General features: G+C 38.6%; 2 protein-coding genes across 2 annotated transcripts; both read left to right on the top strand.

Annotated features, from left to right (window-relative positions):
- Positions 1 to 1,565: 1,565 nt before the first annotated feature.
- Positions 1,566 to 2,414, top strand: LOC143119670 (1-phosphatidylinositol phosphodiesterase-like). The gene has a single exon (XM_076281287.1). The coding sequence runs from the start codon at positions 1,566 to 1,568 to the stop codon at positions 2,412 to 2,414; it is 849 nt and encodes a 282-aa protein (XP_076137402.1).
- Positions 2,415 to 13,061: 10,647 nt separating this feature from the next.
- Positions 13,062 to 17,374, top strand: LOC143119384 (uncharacterized). The gene is made up of 7 exons (XM_076280852.1): positions 13,062 to 13,170; positions 13,846 to 14,056; positions 14,719 to 14,835; positions 14,946 to 15,002; positions 15,324 to 15,521; positions 15,682 to 15,801; positions 15,932 to 17,374. Exons 2-7 carry the CDS (start codon positions 13,880 to 13,882, stop codon positions 15,986 to 15,988), a joined length of 726 nt encoding a protein of 241 aa, XP_076136967.1. The 5' UTR covers positions 13,062 to 13,170; positions 13,846 to 13,879; the 3' UTR covers positions 15,989 to 17,374.
- The last annotated feature ends 2,342 nt before the right edge of the window (positions 17,375 to 19,716 follow it).

Here is a 19,716-nt window from a genome sequence, read left to right as displayed (position 1 = left end):
ACCCAATCCAGCATGGCCAGATTACAGCTGGTGCAAAATGTGGCGTATTGTGTGTAGATTGATGACATTTTTTTAAATTGAATCCATTTTAAGATGAGTCTGAAAAATAACAAAATGTGGAAAACTTGAAAGGGTCCGGTTGCTCTATATTTCTTCAAATTGGAATTTAGAATTTAAAATGGAGTTTTGCTCAATTTAGAAGTTTTAGATTTGTGCTTCAAAATTATCTAAATACTTCAAGTTGATTATAGATAATGGAATATTTCACAATTATCACAACCAACACCAAACAATGCAGAACATATTCAATTCAATTTAATTTAATTTAATTTAAAAATACACTCAGGTGGCTTACAATTGGACATTGCTATTTATCAAAGTAGAACTATACAACTTTCAACTTAATATTCTCAAAAAAAGAGAGAAGGGAGTACATTACAAATACAAATCCAAAACTTTCTAAACGTGGGGACCCATGGGCCTATACATTTCTAAACTGCATGCCTATTTCCAGGTTCACATTAGGCTCTATGGGCTGGCGAATATGTGCCTTTAGCTCTCCCTTTATTCTCACTGTCACTGCAACTGGCAACTGTGATAAAATTTTGATGAAAAAGGGAAACCTTTCTAGGGAAACCTTTAATATGATACTGATAGGCTAATGATATCGGCTAATGATATCGGCCCCTAACAACACAACCAGAACGTCCATAACTAACTGCTCATATCCTATAGTCCTACAAGCCTCCATTTTTTTATCTGGACAAATATGTGGCCAAGCCTTATGTCGTTGACCTTCACTTTAAGGTTGTTTAATAATTAATTCTCCTTGGACACACCCTTTTTTCAAAAACTGTTAAATACGTGTGAGCACCATCTTACAGCACACTAATTCAAAGCTTTGTTTGCCTACAGTCTTATGAGAAGGTAAGTCATGTTGTCAAAATAGTATTTGAGGTTAATTATTTCATATGCTGAGCCATTATGGGCCAACTTGGACATTTATGTCTTCTTTTGTTGACAACTATTGGAACTAAATGTTGGATAACAGCTAAGCTATTTTGTGTATTCAACAAACGATTAAAGAAAGTAAAAAATGATGGGCTTCTATTGGATATGGTTGTTATGGTTGCATAGCCTATTTGAATTTGATTCATTTTATATTTTATCAAAGTAAGCTGTGAGTAACTTGGATTTATGCGCAAAACCCAGATATGAACAACGTCATTTGGAAGGTTCTTTTTGTCTCATTGCTCATGTAAGTAACCTATGAACGATGGAGGTATGTGAATTATATTTGGCTACAAACACATGAGTTGAATGAGAAATGCTAAAAACAGAACTATAATTATATTATTCACCTTATTGAAATTAATGTTAGAATTCACAGTTAATATTTGCTATTAGTTGGTGCATGAACAAAATCAAGATAAGCTTATCACTATCGGAAATTCACAGTTCTTTATCAAACAATCTGTTCCATAAACACCTTCAAGTCCTTGATGAGTGCTTCAAGATCCTATAAAAAATAACCCAGTGTTTGATCTCACAGGACATTTGAGCACATGAGCTGCAGTGAAGACCAATCATTTAATGACGCCTCAGTGCTTAGACTACCACAATCATATCGCATTGACTGGATGAGATCCATTGATGACAACAAGTTGATCTCTGACATCACCATTCCCGGCACCCATGACACCATGGCCCTTCACGGTGGCCCGGCTGCAGAATGCCAGGCCTGGTCATTGGCAGATCAGCTAAGGGCAGGCATACGCTATCTGGATCTCCGGGTGTTTGCCTTTGACCATAAGCTCTACATCATGCATGGTGTGATTTATCAGCACACTACATTTACTGATGTGCTGAGCACTCTTCGGGACTTTCTAAAGGAGTACAGGAGTGAAGCTGTTTTCGTGAGGGTAAAACCAGATGGCCAACTGTTTGATAAAGATGAGGTTGAGGGGTTGGTTGAAAAGCTTATTGTTGGTGATGAAGATTTCTGGGTTGAGTCAGCTATACCAAGGATGGGTGAGGTTAGAGGCAAGATTGTGTTACTGCAGAAAGACAGCTTTAAGTTAGGTATTCCAATTCTGGGTACTGACAAGAAGGGTGACTACGAGGTTACCCACATTCCTGAGAAAGAGCGTATGATCGAGACACATTTGAAAGAGGCTGAGGGAGCCTGTGGTGGTGGGGATTATGTTGTACTGTCTTACTCCAGTGGGACTGGCATTGGCACACTGGAGGGCATGTTTTTAACGCCAAAAAGAGTAGCTGAGAAAATTGATCCTTGGTTCTATGGCTATCTGAATAAGCTTGACCCAGAAAAGGGATCCTGTTTTGGCATCATTGCCATGGATTTTCCTGGCTTAAACCTCATACAAACTGTGATCAACCTAAATACATTTTAGATGTTATACCAAATGTGTAATCACTAATCAAATCTATGCAGAATATAATATATAATCAAAAGACTGCATTGTAGTCAGCATATGTTGCACAAATACAAATCCATTTGCATGATTTTAAACCGTGAGAACCTTTCAATCAAATATCTTATCCTCTAATAAAGTGATAGTTGAGGGCACTCTTGGAATGTGATTTAAAACATCAATTGTTGTTTATTCAGGGAAAACTGACTAAGCATTAAGCTCTTTTACAGCAATGCCCTGCGTTTACAAACAAAGAGAATCAAACAAAAACAATTATGTAGACAGACGAAGACACAAATAAACAAATAGACCCAAAAATACAATAGCGGTGTGACGCCAGCATAACTGTAACCCAGAACACTTATTTTAAAAAGGCTAACAAATAATAATAAAATGTTTTTTAAAAAAACTAAACAGATGTTGTTTAACTCAAAGTTGTATCAACACTTGATCATGGCAGGACCAGTTTGTCATGTATTGTGTATGGTGACATTCCTGATTATTTCTTATGAAAAATCATGACAGAGTGAAAAACTGTGATTATTAAATAAAGACTATTGTCCCATTTATTGCAATCTGTTTGTTCCAATTTATATGTTTAAATGTATTTTATATCTGAGATCTATAAGAGATCTTGGACCATTTTAAGATGGTATTCGAAGTAAATATTCTAACAACAATCATTTACTGTATTTATTTTATTTACCGCAATGCAGTTGCATATTTACCACATGCAGTTGTTGCCCTATATGAGGCAGTACAGTAGTTGCCGTGCTTTTCCTCAATCTGCGGATCTACCTAGCTGAAAAGTTGTTTACAACAGTTTAGTGAGGTATAGGGAAACATCGTCCCCTTCCTAAAATAATGGAATAAGTAATTTTTTCCAGGTTTTTCAGAAAACACAAACAAAATCAACCAAAAATTAAATGATGATGATTTAGGCAAAAAAAATGTATTCTTGTCAAAAAATGACTTGTGCCATTATTTTAGGAAGGTGACAACATGCAGACTTATACATTCTGAAGCCGGGCTACACCTCTGGCTACAATTTCTATTCAAAGTCCAAGAGATGGGATGGAGACATGGACGGATTATGAGCATATAGACGCGATCCACATTCGGATAACAGGCTTGAATAACATAACCTATGGTGGCCCTATTATGACATATCACATAGCATATCACACCTGTGTTATTTGCTTGGGGGCCCCATTCAGATATCAGAGGCAAAACATAACCTATGTTATAATATATATATATGGCTGAGGGGTCCTATTAAAGGAACCACTCGGTGAGTTGCACAGTTTTGAAAATGAACGTTAAGGGTTGTTTTAAGGACATGTTTGTGCATGCCCATAGCCAGCCACTCTGAAACAGTCAAAGGCGATTCAAAACGAGTCAGAAAGTCGAAACAGGACCCATTGTCAAAATTTCGGTGTTCTCCACTCTAGTTCATCCAAAACAAACCAGAAAAGGGACTCAAAGTGCTAATTACCGGAATTATTAAGACATATCACATGACATAACCCTTGCTTATTTGACTGATGGGCCCCATTTAGATATCAGGGATGGAGGACATAGTAGCAACTTCACACAGAAGCTTGGCCTTCAGGGCCCCGACAGACCTGATCAGTAATCCATCCCTGGATGGAGATGATAACAATAACAAAAAAGAAGTTTGGTTAAATTAACAGTCTGCTCAGTGCAGAACATTAAGGCAAGAAATGTCATTGGGTCTGTGTAAAAAGATGCTAACCAGGTCCTGGAGACATGTATGTACTATAATGTGAATATAGAGAAGAAACAAGTAGGTACAGCCTCAATGTTCCAGAGAGATAAATCTTAAAAAAAAACATCTGTTTAGATACACTACTTTTGTTATCACGTGAATATTAAAACTTTTTAAACGTGGGGACCCATAGGCCTATATTTCTAAACTTTGGTGTATGCCTATACTCAACATTTCCAGGTTCACATTAGGCTGGCGAATATGGGCCTTTAGCTCTCCCTTTATTGTCACTATGTGCCAGCCATGCAGAACAGTAAAACACTGCAAAGTCATAATGTTCCCGCTTATCTCTAAATACAGTCACACAGAGATATACACAGGGACAGTACAGATATCATACAGTCATTACATAGAATCATACTTTTAGTATCAAAGTGACCTACTAATGAGAAATGCAGAACATTAAACCACATATTGGAATATTGGACAAAATGCAGAACATTAAACCATATATTGGAATATTGGACATAATGTTCTATTCCACTTTCTCTCAGGTTGTTTAATCATTGATTCTCCTTGGACACACCCTTTTTTCAAACACTGTTAAATAAATACTGTTGTGAGCACAATCTTACAGCAAATAATGCAAAGCTTTGTTTGCCTAATATGCTGAGCCATTGTGGGCCAACTTGGACAAACTATTAAAGAAAGTAAAAAAAATTATGGGCTTCCAATTACATTGATGTTATGGTTGCATTGCCTAAGTTTGGTTAAGTTAAAGGTAAACTATGCAGTATTGGCAATTTCCTTACTGTTTTTTTTCGGTTTTTGCTTATTTTTCGCTTGCTCTGTCATGACGAATGTCTGAGAAACTCCATCACTACCTTTTTCTAGCCGGTGCCTGGCGTGTATGTGTATTTGAATGCAGTAAAGCAATTCGTTACACTCGTTATACTTCCTGACACTGAGGTCGTCGGCCTGCCGGCCCACAGTTGCAAGGGTGGTTTTTCCGCTCACAGGCGCTAGGGGGAAGCGAGACGGCCACCGTTCAACCCGAAAAAAGTAATATAACCATTCCAATGACTCTGAAGCTGGTAAATTAAGGTAAATGAAGCTATAAAACCATAGTGTGCCTTTAACAGTCTGCTCAGTGCAGAACATTAACGCAAGACATTTTTACAGATACACTTTTGTTATCATGTGAATATCAAAATATTTTGGTGGCAGCTCCTGGTATGGGCTATGGTCAAACATTTATTTGAATTATCTTTACTTTTTGTACAGTGGTTAAGTTCTGTGCAACTCTCACTCTCTCTCTCTCTCTCTTTCTCTCACAATTCCTTTACTTAAGTGAAAGCATAGATACGCCTTTTCAAATATTACTACAAGTGAAAGTTGCTAAGTCAGATTTTTATTTAAGTTGAAGTACACAAGTACTTCCTTTGAAAAATATTTAAGTATTCAGAAGTAAAAGTATTTTTATTGTATTGTATATGTAATATTTATTAGGCCATTAATAGGGTATACATACATCCTTTCATGGGCGGATTATGAACTTTCGGGTCCCTGGGCCCAGATGTATTAAGGGCCCCTCACTTATTGTCATATATTTGGGAGGGGGGGTTTTGGGGGTCCTCTCCCAGAAATGTTTAAATTAGTTTGATGTGATTTCCTGTATTCTGGTGCATTTTGGGGATGGCCAATACTAAATTCAATCAGATTCATAGCCTACATCCTGATTTGTTGATATTGAGGCAATGATTCCATGCAAAGGCTTGGGCTTCAGGGCCCCCTGACCCCTTGGGCCCCTGGGCCTGGGCCCGGTAGGCCCGTGCAGTAATCCATCCCTGCATCCTTTGGTTGGTCATAGGATTAGAACAGACCTTTAGTTCCTTACATCCAACAAAAAATATTTTGTATAACTTTGTGACTGTTCAAATGGATGTAATAATATAATTATATATATATATAATATATAATATAATTTTATATATATATATATATATAATTATTCATTCTCTGTTCACAAATCTAAAACATTTCCACCGCTGAATACAAAACCAGACAACTCAACTAGATGTCAAAATATGACCGTCACTCAGTCCTGTTCATCCTCTCCCGCTTGTCACGCTTGTCAATTTGTCTCCATTTCCTATTCCACCCCCTACTCTTGTAACTTTTGTGTATGCTTATGTGCGTGCCTGTGTGTGTGTCTAATTGTGTGTGTGTGTGTGGATGTGTGTGTGTGTGTACATTTGGTGTGTGTATGTCAATTTGTCTCCAAAGATTACATAGGCGGAGCAAGATATTTCAGCAGGAGCCACTTCTGGGAACCCAGATCGCCCTTTATGCAGACCAGAGGCAGCGACTGTTCCATTCAAGTCTATGGCCATAGCTCAGAATTCCACCACATATGCTAAGCTCTTGGTTCTATAGAGTTAGGAATGTGAATTTTGGGCACATTTTCATGTCAAACCCAAACCCTTCTGACCATTTCAGGCACATTTTTAGCAGTTTTGAGCATTCCAGTCTAGAGAAAATCGACCTTATATCAGGTGTGCGCCTGTTATTTTTTCTGCTGCTGTTGGCCGGTTGCTACGTACACTCATCAATACGTCAACGACATGCCACTTTATGTAGACAGGTCTCGATCCCCATTTCACGCCCATAAACACGAACTATCTTGCTCGGCCTATGTATAATCTTTGGAGACCATCAGACAAGTGACGTCTATGGAAGGTTCCTCAAGGAACTTCTCTGACCTAAAAAGGTTCCTCAGCAGTGGCAATGGTGAGAATCCCTAAAAGGCTCCTCAAGGCTCTTCTACTTCATAGGGCTATATCTTGGCGATCTAAAACGCATGGTCACTGGCGACAAATTTACAAATAAACAAATTTCGGGGTTTGTCAAGTCCCCATTGGAGGTGGGTTTTGTTATCAAACGTCGGCGCCTGGTGCAAAAAGGTTGGTCTTATATTCACTTATGGGTGTGTTTTGGGCATGTCACATGTACATGTCATTCCCTTTAACAGCAAGCAGCGCAACTTCAAACAGCGCATCTGTATTTTGCAGCGGCGCATTTGAAGGAATCTGCTTGCACGCCAGACCATATGGAACAGGTATTTCACTAAACCATGCTTTACTAAAACCTAGCAGAGTATAAACACACATCTGCACTCGTCTATTATTTGAACTCATTGCGGCAAAGTGAACTAACTTCACCATGGTGTCATAGTCAACGACAAAACAGTTATACAGTTAATTACTTTCACTATTGATTGACAATGGGTTACCATTGAAAACATAGTCATTTACCCCCATAACATTCAACTGACTGAATAAAAAATCTAAGGACATTTATCCTACAGAGGAGTTGCTGCTTGTGACAGTGCGTCTTCAGCTGTGCTTCATATGCACCTTTCGCTATAGACTAGGGGCCGGTTTTTCCGATAATGTAAATTACTCCCTTAAAAATGTACTCAAGTAAAAGTAAAAACTCCTTTTTGAGAAACTTACTTAAAGGTTGTATCAGCGATAGCGGGGATACGTCACTTTTGTTGATGTTTAAACAAAACAGAGAGCTAGTTCGCTACTCCCTCCCCCTCCCTCCCGTGCAATTAAAACTCTCCTAAACGCGCATCTCGTTGGTTATTGGTTGAAACACTTTATTTTGCTTTAATGAGTGGGTTGCCAAACCTGGTTGGTAGCAATTGTTTTTGTGTACAGATCTCGGAGCCTAGGGTGCCTACAGACACACGGTTTTTTGACGGCCTGCATTGGGCAGACAGCTAGCGGATCGTTAGGAAAGATTAGATGAATGTGATCATTTATGTTTGGGCCTTTTTTGGGCCTGAAATCGCTGATACAACTTTTAAGTAAAAGTAAAAAAGTATGTTGTTAATAAAATACTCAAATTACAAGTTACTTTATTTTTTTTTATATTTGTATGTTGTGCTGGAAAGTGTAAAATAGTTAATAAAATAGTTAATATGGGTAAACAGCACTTCTTTTCTTTTAATTAGGTAAAGCAGGTTCAGTGGGCCAATCAAACATAATTGCGTATGGTTGCCTACAGCTACTCCCACTATCTACCCCTAACTCTAACTACACCCTTCTCTCTCAATTTCCTTATCTAAGAATGGAGGAATTAACTAACTTTAATTGCAAATGAAATGCTTTGCCAATGTTGATCTAAGAGCAGTTGTCAACTGCTTATTGATAGCCTAGATGCTGCAAATGCTCACAATCGTGTTTCCGACCAACAAACTCCTTGCCTGAAAATGGTCTAATGAGATGAGGTAGCCTACTTATTTTTTTCTTCGAGGCAGTTAGCACCTCTGTATCTTCTTGGAAATGCTTTGGCTCTCCCCTGCTGATTTACGGCTGATTTGTGGTATATCGATATGGAAAATGTAGTTGTAGGGAAAATGTACTTGAGTAAAAAGTAGATGGCTCAAAATCTTACTCAAGTAATGAGTAGAAGTACAATTTTAAAATGGAATATGAAGAGTACACCGAAAAAAATACTAGATTGACTTTGTTTACTTCTGTTGTAAAGACGATCAAAACAGACTAGCTGCTAGCCGACCACTTGCCATGAACGTGAGATGACGTTTCACGGCCAAATCAAATAACCAATCGGGCGAGAGCCCCAAGCCCTTCTATCAGAGACGAAAAAAGCGGTACCTTCCCGTGCCATCCTGGGGAATAAATATCTCTGGCGGCAATAGTGTCGCGAGCATAGATATATATAATAAACACTAGATGTCTTATGGCGGAGTCCCTAACGGCATCACCGGCAGCCATCTTGTCACAGGCAGCTGGCAGAACAATGCCCCCAGGCTATAACAATGACACCTTCAGGTCATTGCAGTGCACCATTGAAACACGAGCTGACTGTGGCAAGATGGCCGCGAGGTGCGGACGTCGACCTCCATTGACCAGCAGCGCGGACGAGACATCTAGCCTTTATTATATATATCTATGGTCGCGAGCCCAAACATTGGTAGGCCTACTGAGGTGCAGCCAAAGATCCTTGAATTACCCTCTCTGGTACAGCTGGAGTGCTCCAGACCACTCTTATCAACTAACGACATACGAAAGACATTCGTAGTAAAGTACGGAAGCTTATTGCTGCCACACTAAAAGAAATAAAAAGGCTCAGTATTATGTAATTACGTGAAAAGTTTCTTGTTATAACAATATCTTTTTCATGTTTTAACAAGATATTTATCACGTTATTACATGAAATTATCACGTTATTTCATGATACTGATATTTTCACGTTATAACGTGAAAATATCATGTTATTTCAAGATATGATATTTTTACGTTTTTACAAGATATATATCACGTTATTACATGAAATTATCACGTTATTCAAGATAATGAAACTAAACGAAACGAGAGGCAAGAATAGGATATGCTCGTTTACACGACTCAAATCAAATTCTATTTTAAGCTCGCAAGACATTCTCATTATTGAACACAGTGGATGATATTTATAGGCCTATAGCGTATGCGAACACCCAAGTATTGCCAGTCTGCACCTGTGTGCAGTAGCCTAGGCTAGCGGAGTGGCAAACAGGAGAGTCGGGAGGATTCCCAGTGGGACTGGATTACTGTAGTGTGATCTCAAAAAGCGCTAAACTAAACGAAACGAGAGGCAAGAATAGGATATGCTCGTTTACACGACTCAAATCAAATTCTATTTTAAGCTCGCAAGACATTCTCATTATTGAACACAGTGGGTGATATTTATAGGCCTATAGCGTATGCGAACACCCAAGTATTGCCAGTCTGCACCTGTGTGCAGTAGCCTAGGCTAGCGGAGTGGCAATCGGGAGAGTCGGGAGGATTCCCAGTGGGACTGGATTACTGTAGTGTGATCTCAAAAAGCGCATGCTATTGCTGTTTGAATATTTGCTGTGCTCTCCAGCAGCCTGCACTGTGCGACTGCAGCGCTTCACTTCTCACTTTCTGTGTCCCTTCCCCACAGCCTTAGAAATGACAGCAATGACCTGACATGCAGGCTACCGAGCCAGAGCGGTCTATACATTCACCCACATTGCGTGAAGATTTGCATATTTATCAAAGCCCTTTCTCCCTCTTGCGTCAAGTTAGCGAAAGTTTTATTTATTGTGTTGATAAGAAGATAAAGCAGAACTATCAGGCTGTGTGAGCCATATATATACAGTCTATGGTGTGAGCAGTCTATCCTGCACAGAACCTCTCTATCGGCCTCCTTTTCAGCAGCTCTCTGCCGATACACACACATCCCTCTTCGCTGCTCCTCAGTCAGCTGGGAATTGACCACACACACAGCCTACACACTCATACACACATGCACAAAAACAAACACTCATCAAGCAGCACTGTAATAGCAGTCAGGGTGCAAGTTCATAGACACGACTAGTTATCATTTATGCCAGCCATGAGATCTCATGGCCTTGTTTCGTTTAGTTTCATTATTTTGAAATAACGTGATAATTTAATGTAAAAACATGATAAATATCTTGTAAAAACGTGAAAAAATCATATCTTGAAATAACATGATATTTTCATGTTGAAAATATCATTATCATGAAACGTGATAATTTCATGTAATAACGTGATACATATCTTGTTAAAACGTGAAAAAGATATTGTTATAACAAGAAACTTTTCACGTAATTACATAATACTGAGCCTTTTTATTTATTTTAGTGTGGCAGCAATAAGCTTCCATAGTAAAGTACCTTTCAGGAAATACCTGAAAATGTTAAGGTACAGCTTTAAGGTGGTTACGATTACGAACTACTTAAGAAGGCTTTGGGAAACCAGCCGTAGTTTTTTTTGGTCAGTGGCGTAGTAGGCCTAATGCTTTTTAGATAGTGTAAGATAGCAATTTTTAGATAATGCACTAGACTTGTGCACTAGAGTTTACAATTGGCGTCATGATAAAAAATACTTTGCTCTGGGTCAAAATACTCTCTGGCTCTCTGCTTTAGATAAGACAATGACATTAAGTAACAAACTTCAACATTGAGAGACACAAAACAGCCTCCACGATTCCCACTGCACACAATTGCTCGTGATCCTGACCTTATCACACCGTGGTAAAGTTGGACGTTGGATATTCGACACATTCGAAAAATCTATTTAGCACTGACTACGAGGGTCGAGTTTGTGTCAAACCAACTTTAATGTGTTTAAACAAGGCCTGCCTATATTACACAAAGCTTCTTTTGTCCAAAAACCCATGTTTTGATTTTATGAATTTTTTATGCTGATAAAAGATCTATTATGCGGCTTCACCTTTTGACTTACCCATACTAAAACACATCTCCTGAACTCGCCTTACTGCCCTTTCTAGTACACAAAGCTTCTTTTCCCCAAAAACCCATTCTTTGATTTTATAAATATTTTTAATGTAAAAAAAATGCTATAAATGCTTTAAATCTATTATGCGGCTTGACCTTTTGACCTACCCATGTCAAAACACATCTGTTGCACTCAGCTAACTGCCCTTCATAGTGCACAACGCTTCTTTTTTCCAGAAACTCACTCTTTGATTTTATATACATTTTTTACTTTATAAAAATGCTATAAATCTATTATGCGAAATGACCTTTTGACCTACCCATGTCAAAACACATCTGATGCACTCAGCTAACTGCCCTACATAGTACACAAAGCTTCTTTTTTTCAAAAACGCACTCTTTGATTTTATATTATTTTTTTACTATTCAAAAATGCTATAAATCTATTATGCGGCTTGACCTTTTGACCTACCCATGTCAAAACACATCTGCTGCACTCAGCTAACTGCCCTACATAATACACAAAGCTTATTTTGTCCAAAAACATACTCTTTGATTTTATATACATTTTTTACTATTAAAAAAATGCTATATGCGGCTTGACCTTTTGACCTACCCATGTCAAAACACATCTGCTGCACTCAGCTAACTGCCCTACATAATACACAAAGCTTATTTTGTCCAAAAACATACTCTTTGATTTTATATAATTTTTTTACAGATGTGTTTTGACATGGGTAGGTCAAAAGGTGAAGGCACATAATAGATTTATAGCATTTTTGAATAGTAAAAAATTAATATAAAATCAAAGAGTAAGTTTTTGGACAAAATAAGCTTTGTGTATTATGTAGGGCAGTTAGCTGAGTGCAGCAGATGTGTTTTGACATGGGTAGGTCAAAAGGTCAAGCCGCATAATAGATTTATAGCATTTTTGAATAGTAAAAAAATAATATAAAATCAAAGAGTGCGTTTTTGAAAAAAAAAAGCTTTGTGTACTATGTAGGGCAGTTAGCTGAGTGCATCAGATGTGTTTTGACATGGGTAGGTCAAAAGGTCAATTCGCATAATAGATTTATAGCATTTTTATAAAGTAAAAAATGTATATAAAATCAAAGAGTGAGTTTCTGGAAAAAAGAAGCGTTGTGCACTATGAAGGGCAGTTAGCTGAGTTCACCAGATGTGTTTTGACATGGGTAGGTCAAAAGGGCAAGCCGCATAATAGATTTGAAATATTTAACATTAAAAATTGTATAAAATCAAAGAGTAGGTTTTAGGGAAAAAGAAGCTTTGTGTACTATAGCAGTAAGGCGAGTTCAGGAGGTGTGTTTTAGTATGGGTAAGTCAAAAGGTGAAGCCGCATAATAGATTGAAATCTTTTATCAGCATAAAAAATTCATAAAATCAAAACATGGGTTTTTGGACAAAAGAAGCTTTGTGTAATATAGGCAGGCCTTGTTTAAACACATTAAAGTTGGTTTGACACAAAAACTCGACCCTCGTAGTCAGTGCTAAATAGATTTTTCGAATGTTTCGAATATCCAACGTCCAATATAAAACCAACTTTACCACGGTCCTGATCACAGGTAAATAAATGGTTAATGACTCATTGGAATCGAGGGGCTGGATTACCAGGAACATCCATAATCATATTCTGTGGCGTAAACGTCTGACCTAACTCACAGAGTGATTTGTTGACGCAATATAAAGTAAGTGTAACATAATTATGTTTTATATTGGTGTAACTTGTTGCTATATTACTGTCTTTCTCAGTAGGCAAAATCTAACTTCGTGTTTGTTAGGCTACTTTCACTTTCTCTAGGGCATGGGTGGCTGGCTGGCCGATGTTTATATCTGGCCTACGATTTTCACTGTATTTGTCCTTATTCAATGTGTGTAGTTTTATATGAACAGCTATGCTGGCTGTTTCTGTCAACAAGCACCTGAAGATGAGCGCACTAACAATATAGGCCTACGCGAGTCTTAATGTCCGTTGGCGGCTCGGCTCGGAGCACTGTGTGCCACTCTGCTCGGCTTCAAGTCGTTATAAACGCGATTTTTAGCTTCCACGTTTTCTTAAAAACTCCAGCCTACGTGCAGTGCAGTGGCTGCACAAAATAAAAATGGAAGGATTTTCGCTGAGCACAGCACACGTTTTGGTAGGCTACAACTGAAGCATTCCTCTTCAGGTGCTTGACAGCGATGTCAACGAACGAACAGGAAACTGATTTGCCGACTCCAAGTAGTAGCCTAGCCTACACAGAGCCCATACATTGACATCCATACTCGTGAGGCAAGTAGGCCTAAGCTAATTATTTGGGATGATGTAAAAGGACGTGTAATGAATAGCCTAAGCAATATGTTGTTTGTTTGTTTTGTTCTAGCCTACTCTCTCAACCACTCGGCCAAATTATCAGGATGTCAGTGACAATGACCAAGGCGGAAGGGGTGACTGTTTTAACGGTGACCAACAACAACCCAAAAAGTAACTGGCCTTTGCTGTGTCAGATACTGGGGACGCTCTGCTACAGCCCAGCATGCTCTGTATCTCACAAACTCAAGGGGCTTCTTGGAGGAACACAATCTGCACTGGGGGTGAATTGTTTTTTCTTTCTTTGGAAATATTGTTCACTACGAAACGTGATGAACTCAAATTTACCTGAAATTAGGCCTACCCCTGAAAACATACCAAAACCACTTAATTTATGTTAAGTGGTCATTTAAACAGGCCCTTCATTTTACCTTTAAATGCCATTTTAAGGTGTGACCCCATAATCTACATAAGGTGTCAAGTCAGGGGTTCCCTTTGTTTGTTGATATAAAGGGGTAGTTATGGACACTTTAAGTATATCTTAATTTTATTTTAAGGTGTTAATTCAGGGATTCCTTAATTAAGAGGGGGGGGGGGGGGGGGGGGTTAAGGGGAAATCGAAAAAGTAAGGGGTAAATTCTGTAGACTTTCCTCCTTAATCTACCTTAATCTATGCACGTTTCTACTTAAAAACTACTTACTGGTAATTGTAGAAGGGGTTTAATGTCAAAAGTAAGGGATTTATAAGGGGTGAAATTAAGGGGTGTTTTCTCATAGTGCATGCTGCTCAAATATACTGGAGATGGTTGTGTGTTGGAGGATGGTCCTTTAAAGATGAACTTTATGACTTTAAGACTGTTAAGATTATTAATATTCAGCTAATGTTGAGGCATTTGTACATTTCATTATTATGACACACTTTATTATTCTTTTTATTTATCCACAGACAATTCAGATCATGATTGGATTGCTAAACATTGGCTTTGGAGCAATATTGCATGCATCATATTCGAGATATAACGTTCTCACTGACTCCGGGGCTTCATATTGGCTCGGTGGTTTGGTAAGGCTATTAGGTCACGAAGATTGTAACCCCCCCCACACACACACACACACACTTCATATCTGAGTTAAGATGTGAATCTAAAACCTGTCTTTTTATATCCCTTTCAGTTTATTCTATGTGGTGTGCTATGTATTCTTGCAGAGAAGTGTCCAAGTGCTTGTCTGGTAAGTTTTATGTGAGACCAGGATAATTGTATTCACTAGGCCAAAAATACAAAAGATTTCTTTGATTTGTGAATCAAGCATTCTTTAGATCTACTGTGATACCGCATATATGACTACCTATACCACATATATGGCTACCAATACCTATATGTTTTAAGTGATATAAAACATAAGGTTCTCTTACATCAACATAATATTAAAAATGCACAACTTACCTTGTTATCAGTGTGTTACATTGATACCATCTCTGATCAGCTTGACCTTGCTGTAATTTCATTGTTTAATACAGGAATAAGTTTGCGATTTTGTATTTTATTACAGGTTGTCATAACTGGGTTGATGAACATTGTAAGTGCTGCCTTTGCTGTAACTGCCATTGTTCTATATGCAATTAATGTTGGCATGATATGGAGGCCCTTCTACAGACAATGTGATGACTACTATAACTACTATGACAGGACACCACCACCCCCATCAGGAAATGTTGATATCTGCAAAACATATCTAGCTAAATCAAAGGTATGTTGATTTCCCCATTAATGGTCTTTTTGAGCATGCACTGCAGTTTTAGCATTATGAATGTATAGTAAAAAGCTGAATTGCCACTCCCTGTATGTATCATAAAGCACACAGTGTTTGCCACACACTTCAGAGAAATAATTGTACCGTGTTTCCATAGGTCATGTGGGAAGGAATGGGCATCATAATGATCATCTTTGCAGCTCTACAACTCTGCATTGCCATCAGTGCCAGTATCATAGTATTTAAGGCTGTTTGCAAGAGGGACACATCTGTGCAGGTATGAGAGCAAAACCATTAGCTGACAGTCGCTAAAATAGATTAGATTGTTTGAGATTTGTAGAAGCATGAACTGAACTGAATTGACTGGTCTACTTAATATACTCTATGTTTGTGTGTTGCTCTTGCAGGACCCTGAGCTCAACAAGCCTCTTGTTGATGAAGTCTTGTCTTACCCCACAGTTTAACACGGCCATTTCAAGCCACATGCATCACTGCAATGTGACTCGTCATGCAAAATGAGTTGTCTAGTCATGAATATTTCGATTTTTAGATCATTTTAAATTCATCTTTAAGTATGTTAAAAACCTAGTCACAATTAGACACAGGCCTGGTGTGGCTACAGGTTTGGACAAATAAAGGCAGGTTTCAGTTTTTTTGGTTGTATAAAACCTCTTGAAGCCCACCAGATTGCCTGCTTCAGCTAGTTCTATGCTGCTTAAATCATGTTTAGAGTAGATGGCACTGCTTAAAAAACACATTTTCCACTGATGAAAGGCAGGCAGGGAGTGTTAGCCAGAATTACATGTTTGAATTTCTGTCAATATGGACATGGTATATACATTGTTAGATCAGTTAGATTCTCCCCAACTCAATCAAAGTAGTCTACTGTGTGTGTCTGTGTTTCTGTCTCTGTCTGTGTGTGTGTCTCCCCCTCCACCCACCCTGATAATCAACCCACTATACGCTGAAATTCATTCAGATTGCATGGTGAAGAGAGACGACACAGAGTGGTGACTCGCTACCTTTAGTGGCCATAAAGTCTGACTGTGTCCATAGACCTCTGAAGTTCGCCTACAAAAAAGCTGCTATCTTTGAGGTCCGGTATCTGGTGATTTTTCCTATGGGAAAATAGCATGGGGATTTTGAATTATCGCACCTGTTAAACTGTCGTGGGGATGAAAAAGTCTGGAATGCAGACGTTTTCCTGAACACACTTTTGTCTTCTGCCTTTGAGTGGATACTGTGATCTCCGGCATGTGAAGACGGCACACTTTGATTTTTGCTACCCCAGAGCTAACTTGCAATGCAACTTGCCATAGGTAGTTAGCTTCAATTAATACCCGGATCTCCTTATATGGGCAAGGATGGCCGTTTTGGTTCTTTTTTGTATGCGAACTTCAGAGTTCTATTACTCAATGATTTATACCGTAATCATTTTGATAGTAGACTATTTCTCATCTTTGCCAAGCAAAAGTTTTGAGTGAAAGGAAAAAGGCCTGGAAAAAGACTTTGGCGATTGAAGCAAATAAAAGCCTGGGCTATTAATCAAGTTCTTACTGTTATCAACTATACAATGATCAACTTTATACATTTGTCAAATTAGCCTTTTAAGATTGTCATTACATGTATTGATTGTATTTCATTGAATCATAGTAGCAGAACACTCTTTATGGGCATGATGAGGGCATGGGGCATCGCTTCGCGAGGTCAAGGGTCGAGTTATTTCACAATAACCCTCTTTTGACTTAATGGAAAGATCTCAATGTGGTGTTTGCCACAAAGTTCTGCCAAACTGAAGTTATGTACCACAAGTTATGTACAAAAATCAACAATAAATTGTTAGAATCTAATCCATGTTAATTATTGCTTAAATTGATCTGTCAACAGATGAAGTGGCAGTGAATGACAGTTATTTTTTCCCTGTTATGTTTTGAACTGGCACAAGGTCTCTATAACATTAACATTACAGTGGTGGGGTATACTACGAAGCACGTTAGACATATCTAGGCTATGTAGACATATCGAGGCTTGACAAAGCCTTGACTCAGGGGTATACATTAAGTAATACTATGATTGCAGTTATGTGATATATTTGTCAAACTAGGCTTTCAGCTCAGATCTGTGCGCGTTCTCGGTGTTGGGATGACTTTGGCCAATCGTGTAACGTGGAGACGCACAAGACCGCCTCTATTTAAAAACAATTACTTCCGCATTCATGAGCGATAGCTTAATCTACACTGCGGCCATTTTTTGTGTCTAACCTATAACATCAATAAATCAATTGTCATCAGTTGTTGTATGGTATGCACGTCCATAGTGGGATATTTGCACGCACAGCACTATTAAAGCGCATTCGAGATCCAAAATGTTAGTAGAGGCGGAGCTCCACCTGTAAGATATATGACAGAATCCTACACGTGAGATAACTTTGTTTTTAAGACAATTGATTGGTCAGTGTGCGGTAGATTACACGATTTGAGCTATAACTTAGCACATAACCTCCTCCCGACCAGGTTTGGTTGACAGCATAAGATACCATGGTGATATAGCGACACTAAAACAGATCCACTTTCGTGTCACAGCATAGCCTGGCTTTGAGCGCAACATACCTCGCTAACCCACTAATCGAGATTCGTAGTACACCCCATGGGTTTAAGGTTAAACTGAACCTATACCTTCAGTGTATACCCAAAAAAGCATCCTGTGGGAGGATTGTGTATTCCTATTGTAACTAGGCTACTTTATTGTGCTGGGTGATGCTCACCAGTGAGAAGGGGGTTGCATAATGTAGACATGAGATTTGGTATATCAACTTATGGCCACCTTACACCAAAGAACTTGGACAAGATTTGGGAAAGATTCTTGAAAGATTTTAGTCTTTTAAAGCTGAAGTTGGCAAGTCTGAGATTGAGGGGACTTAGCCAAAATGTTGAATGTTTACAACTCTCATGCCCCTCCCCCACTATCACCGAGCACCCTCTCATCGAGTTTGTGCTCGTCAGTGCGCACCAGACTGTGATTGACAGTCAGATCTCACACAGCCCTGCTCTGATTGGACCAGAAGAACCGGGAGCTGTGGATTTTTGCAAAACAAATAACAGGCTCTAGGTGGAGGTAGAAGTGCGGGTTTGTTTTTAAAACCGGCTGATTTATGTTGTTCTGTCGGAGCATAGCGTCGGTTTCAGTGAATATGATAAAAAAAAACAAAAATTAACTAATGACCCCCATTCAAGCTTTACTCAAAAGACTCCAATCTTTTATGAATCTTTCCCAAATCTTGCTAAAGTTGAAGGTTGACATTCTGTTTTGATCATGACATTTCCTTCAGTCAGGCCACCCAGCAGGTGGCAATGTTCCATCAGATGGCAAGCGCAGACAGCAACACACCACACTCCATTTGAAAGTCTCAGTCCTCTTCACAAGATGGCAGCACTGGTGCTTCCTCTAGGAACATGTACAAAGAAGTAGAAAAAGATGAACGTCTGACAGATGATAACTAGAAAAACAGTGCTGGGTTCTAGTTACCGGTATTTGTCTAACCTATTTGTTTGTGAATCCATGCATTACAAGCACATTCAGAAGCAGCCAACAAAAATACGGGATATTCTACAGCCATAGAAAACCATTTCTCAGTGACAACATATATTTTTTCTTTGTGGCAGGCTTTTTGTATCTTAGAAACAAGGGTGAGAACAAGTGAAACACAAATAGTCACAAAGAAAGCCCAGATTATTACACATTCATTTTTAATTTAATTATGCAGATAATGTATGTTCATCACATCTTTACTCAATGCATTACCCTAGCAGAGGGTGCATACTATGAATACCATGAATACTGTGGTACCATGGCAGACAAAATATCTTCTCATTGACAGATGAAAAAAGCAATGCAAATTAACTACAAACAGCCTGAGCAGGGTTTATCTGACGACATTGTTCCATGAATGGTTTACTAATCCCCACCAGGGCCATGCAGAGACATTTGGAGGGGCAGGTGCTCAAATTGAAAAAGGGGCTCAAAGAATACAATTTATAAAAATATAATATGTCAACATAATTTAGCCTAGGTCAATCTTTTAAATTATAGCGACCCATATTCAAACAAAATTCAATAAATCACATTATATATCATTGTACCCCAGGTGAAATCTATTTCTATTGTGTGTGTGTGTGTGTGTGTGTGTGATCCA

This window comes from Alosa pseudoharengus, unplaced genomic scaffold (genome assembly GCF_046254945.1).
Source record: "Alosa pseudoharengus isolate Yale_2024_CS ecotype anadromous, Long Island Sound unplaced genomic scaffold, YU_APseudo_1.1 YU_APseudo_1.1_scf_12, whole genome shotgun sequence".
In the NCBI taxonomy this organism is placed as follows: domain Eukaryota; kingdom Metazoa; phylum Chordata; class Actinopteri; order Clupeiformes; family Clupeidae; genus Alosa; species Alosa pseudoharengus.
This window is presented reverse-complemented; position numbering and strand designations above follow the sequence as displayed.